Source organism: Triticum aestivum, chromosome 7D (genome assembly GCF_018294505.1).
Source record: "Triticum aestivum cultivar Chinese Spring chromosome 7D, IWGSC CS RefSeq v2.1, whole genome shotgun sequence".
In the NCBI taxonomy this organism is placed as follows: Eukaryota; Viridiplantae; Streptophyta; class Magnoliopsida; order Poales; family Poaceae; genus Triticum; species Triticum aestivum.
In genome coordinates, this window is record NC_057814.1 from 600,915,900 (window position 1) to 600,920,855 (window position 4,956).

General features: G+C 47.9%; 1 protein-coding gene across 1 annotated transcript; it reads right to left on the reverse strand.

Annotated features, from left to right (window-relative positions):
• Window positions 1–2,702: 2,702 nt before the first annotated feature.
• On the reverse strand, window positions 2,703–4,517 carry LOC123168577 (fibroin heavy chain). The gene is made up of 3 exons (XM_044586464.1): window positions 3,673–4,517; window positions 3,244–3,579; window positions 2,703–3,077 (listed from the first exon to the last, which is right to left on the reverse strand). Exons 1-3 carry the CDS (start codon window positions 4,478–4,480, stop codon window positions 2,824–2,826), a joined length of 1,398 nt encoding a protein of 465 aa, XP_044442399.1. The 5' UTR covers window positions 4,481–4,517; the 3' UTR covers window positions 2,703–2,823.
• Between the last annotated feature and the right edge of the window lie 439 nt (window positions 4,518–4,956).

Sequence of the window (4,956 nt, forward strand, 5' to 3'; positions counted from 1 at the left end):
GGGGTGTTACGAAAAACTATTGTTTTCACTAACTACTCGCTGGGACGGGTTCCCCGCGGGTTTTAGAAAACCCAACGGGTTTAGGGGGGCGGCAAAAAACTGTCCCCATGCACAGTGACATTGACGGACATTGACGGGCTTGCAATTTATCCCCGTTGCCATCTTGAGGTGGGGGTGGGGTGGCTCTGCTCCTTTTGTGTCTTCATTTCATCAATGAAATCGGAAGCCCTGCTCCTTTCTTCGGAAAAATGGCACGCTCCTTCCTTTTTCAGTTTAAAAAGGCCTACGCATATCCCTAGATTGCTAATTTAATTGACATAGTACAAATTGTAATATTACCACAAAAAATTATACAATTAGAAAATGTAACATTTGAAATTTCTAATGATATAGCTTTTGTGATATAAAACTTTTGTTAAGTTGGTTAAACCGGAAAGGAGGTAGTATCATTTTGAACAGAAAAAGAATCAGAATCAGAATACCACAAAATTTATATTGAAGACATTTCTCTCTTCCGTTCTCTATCAACGCTTTTATTATGGTATTATTACGCAGAGTTTTCTTTCTTGTTTGAAAATTTCTTTTGGAAAAGCTTAGTAATGTTTTTTATAGAACCAAGAAAAGCCTTACTAGTGGTTTTTTATAGAACAGGTGGGGGGTGGGGGGGGGGGGGGGGGGGGGAGCTTAGTATGATGTAGACATGTAGACGTCCACTTTACCACACGGCACGCTGGAGAGATCTTGTATCCTCGTCGAGGAAACGCACCATCTCTGATGGCTCGCCCACAAACTTTTGGAAGCGACCCTGATCTTGTCTCTTCGCGAGCCGTATCGGAGGCAGGAGACCAAATCCATGTGGCTAAGCAGATCATTCCTGTCCGTCATGCGTTGCGCCGTGTCAGGACACGTACCAAACATGGGCCTTTTTTGCTTTCAAGAAGACTCGGCCGAAACATTGCGCAAAAAAAAAGAAGACTCGGCCAAAACGTGAGTAGCATCAGCCTGCCGCCCGTGCCAAAGTCTAAAACAAACTTTGGACTAAAGCTAAATTGAACCTCGAACTTTCAATCCCCGAAATCAATACACCAAACTTTTTGATTCTGGTCTATTTCAAACGTTGAGATTGTTCCCAAACAGAAATTGTCTACGTGGCGGGTTTAATCCTTCATCACAACGTCCGAAGCGAGATTTTTTCCTTCATCATAACGCACCACGTAAAAATACACCTAAAATGGACAACCATAAGAGTCGAACTGGCGACCTGGGGCTGCTGAACTCCCCATGCAAGCCACTGGACAAATGGCTGTTAGTGATTTAATGAGATGATCAATATCTTTAAACAGCCACCGCAAAGTCGAGATTAGAAATAAAACATTTTAAGGGCAAACAAATATGAAAACGTAAACAATAGGTGAAAACGAACAACTTTTTTAAAACAGAATCAATTTTGAAAAAAACTCTTTTAAAACTTTTTCATAACTGATTCTATTTTCAAAAAGTTTTTCATTTTTATAAAGTAATATTCAACAATTTTCTCCCACATTTGTTCAGGTTCCAAAAGTTGCTCCCATTAAAAAAAATTTGAAAAAAATAGGAACTAATTTTAAAACCTGAACAATTTTTTTAATATTTGAACATTTTTTAATTTTTCAAAAAATGGGAGGAACTTTTTGAACAATGTAAAAAATGTTCGTATAGTTTTTAAAAATTATTATTGTCATTTAGAAAATGTTAACGTGTATTTGAAAAAATGTTGCTGTATATTTAAAAAGGGTTGAAAACATGTATTTAAAAAATAACCAAGTCCCAATCGATTGAGATTTAGCAAACGCTGGTTCAAAATTATCATCACGAGGACTCATTGGACTTTCCTTTAATCAATTATTTGTACCATGTACATTATGTCATTTTGAAAACCAGTTTCATACTTTTAGCGCCGGTAACGTCATCAATAACACGACAAAAGATGTAGCAATTATTTTGTCTCGGGTAAATATCTGTCAACACTTTTGATGCTAAAAAGGAAAAAAGAAACACTTTTGATGCTAGAGCTAGAAATGTGATTTCTGTTGGTATTTCGGTTGTGACTTTGGACAAGTTGGAGAAGTCGTAACGATGCATGTGTTTAGATATAAATACGGCCACGTTATCTGAGGCCACGCTGGACATCTGGCACTAATTCGACGGCCGGGCGGGGAGCTGCAGAGCAGCGCATACGGAGCGCTCCATGTGAGTGCTCCACGAGCACGTGTCCCGGCCCGCGCCGAGAGCAACGAAACGGCCGGCCGGATCGAGTCGCGTGTGAGGATCGATCGCCGGAAGGAACGCCCGTCTTGTGCATGGCGACGGGGTCCGGGCCCGGGCGGGCGAGCGGGCGAGCCCAGATATAGGATAGCTTCCGTGCCCGTGCTGGCAGCTTTCGCCACGGACGATCTAATCGGATCCCGGTGACGTCTCATCCGCTCATTCGCCGGCCGGATCCGCCGGATCGCCGGGCGGGACGTGATCGGCCGGTCGCGGCGGGAAATCATGTAGCACAAGAGCTCAAGCAATGCTGGTTTCGACGACCCGACAAGGGGACACCCTGCCGGCAGCGTGACTTGTCGAAGAATTTTGTTCAACTTCCATGGCTTCTGTGTTCAAAAAGAAAAAAAAAACTTCCATGGCTTGTTTTTTCAAGAACACACGCGATTCTGCAACGATTCATTCGAAAGAAAACGCAACTCGTCCACAAGACGTAAAATACAATGGTGCATGCTTACACCACCCAGCCAGAAACAAAGGAAAATATCACGCGTGAAGGCCACAAAAGGGCATCAATTTTTAGTGGTGCTTGCCCCAGCCAGACCCACCTCCGGACCCGTAGCCCGCGCCGTACCCTGCTCCTCCTCCGCTGACGCCGAAGCCCGGCCGTCCCCCGGGACCGAACCCTACGCCCGAGGTTGAGCCGGACGTCGAGCTGGACCAGCTGGAGGATCCTGCTCCGGAGAACGAGCCAGGGCTCGAGCCGGAACCGGCGCCGGACCAGGCGCTCGAGCTGGAACCGGCGCCCGTGCCAGAACCAAATCCGGTAGACCCTGTAGAAAAATCAAGCACGTGTCACACTTGAATTGCAGTTGCAATGGATAAAACTTTGTTTGGGGTTGCAAACGTAGGATTAGTTAGAACATGTACGGATATTCCATATGAACGCACAATTGAGTAAAGTGATGATGATGAGAACTTGAGAAGTAAAGATCGAACCTGAGCTCGAGTCGGATGCAGAGCTTGACCCTGAACCTGAACCAGACATGGAGTTTGATCCACCGCCTGATGCACCGAACGCACCCGAGCTCGAACCAGCACCAGCATCCGAGTTTGCACCCGACATAGAGCCGGAGTTAGAGCTTGACCCTGAACCCGACATGGAGTTTGATCCACCGCCTGTTGCACCGAACGCACCGGAGTTTGCACCCGACATCGAGTTTGATCCACTGCCTGAAGCACCGAACGCACCAGAGTTTGACCCTGAGTTTGCACCCGACATGGAGCCAGAGTTGGAGCTTGAACCGCCACGTGATCCACCAAATGAAGCCGCACCTGAGACACATAAAAGCTTGGTGAGTCCAGGTGAAAAAAATGCGTCAATGTTAGCAACGAGAGGAATAACCAAACATGACACGAAACACTAACCTGACCCAGAAGATGAACCTGAACCTGAACCAGACCCAGAGGAATCATATCCTGAGCCTACGCTTGAGCCGGACCCAGCTCCAGAATTCGAGTAAGAACCGGCGTTCGACCCTCCGTAAGAGTTGGAGCTTGAACCAGCGCCCGAATTCGCATTCGACGAGGAGCCACCAACAACACCACCAGAGCCGGAACCACAAGATGAGCACCCACCACTTGGCCCGACATTCGACCCGCCACCATAACCAGACGATACACCCGAACCCGACCCAATACCAGATGACTCACGACCATGCGAAGGGTATGAACCTCCACTAGACCCGGACCCAGAGCCCGACCCCGAACCCGAGCCCACTCCGGAACCATAGTTCGACCCGGTACCCGTGTTACAGTCAGGACCGCCATTCGCCCCGCCATTCGAGCCGACACCTACACCGACATTGATCGATGTGCCCAAGCCTACGGAACCAGAGCCAGAACCCGAACCCGAGCAAGACGACGTACCCGAACCACACCCGGAAGCGGAGCCCCCATTAGCAGAGCCAGAGCCATACCCGTAACCGGAGCCCGTGCCCGACCCATGGCCGGACGCGGCATGAGAACCGCCGTTCTGGCCTGACCAAGCACTGTAACCCGACCCCTGGCCCGAACCAGAGGCCGAACCCGATCCACCGAGCCCAAGATCAAGCCCTATGCCCAGCCCACCACCTAAACCCAGACCCAGGTCGCTTCTCACCGGCCTGCCCATTGCAACAACTGCTGCCATTGACACCAGCAGCACCACAAGAAGAGCCCGACGGGACGACGCCATTGGCGATTGATGTGGCTGTGTTAGTAGTATATATGGTCTTTGCTGATGAGGTGTGCACTCCTGTGCCTTGTATGCGTGTTTATATAGCCGCGGCTTAGTGCTTAATGTATTGGTGGCACATGATGCTTACTGTAAAAGGTGGCGCGAATGGTGACTGGATGGATTCCTTCACGGGCGCTATGGCATGTGAAACATGACCTAACGCTTTGGAGCTTAACCATTGGCGGTTCGTGTTATCTTAGGAGCTGACGAGGGGTTTGGCTCAATCTATGGTCGCTATTGCCAGTTTGCTAATACTATATACTCGTACTTCTGGAGAGTTCCGGATGGAAGTTTCTAGACTGGGTTCCAGAATGAAAATGCATCGCTGGCTGGAAATGGACTCTGTAAGCATAGTAGCATGTTGAATATTCTGCAATCTAATTCAGTAAACACTTTTCAGCTTCTAACAGTACATACAACTGCTGCTTCCAATA

Excerpts from the sequence above, each read along its gene's own strand:
- LOC123168577 (XM_044586464.1), bottom strand. The coding sequence starts at position 4,480 with ATGGCGTCGTCCCGTCGGGCTCTTCTTGTGGTGCTGCTGGTGTCAATG. Across the intron at positions 3,580-3,672 it reads AGGTTCATCTTCTGGGTCAG|GTGCGGCTTCATTTGGTGGA; the intron begins GTTAGTGTTTCG and ends TATGTGTCTCAG. Across the intron at positions 3,078-3,243 it reads TGCATCCGACTCGAGCTCAG|GGTCTACCGGATTTGGTTCT; the intron begins GTTCGATCTTTA and ends ATTTTTCTACAG.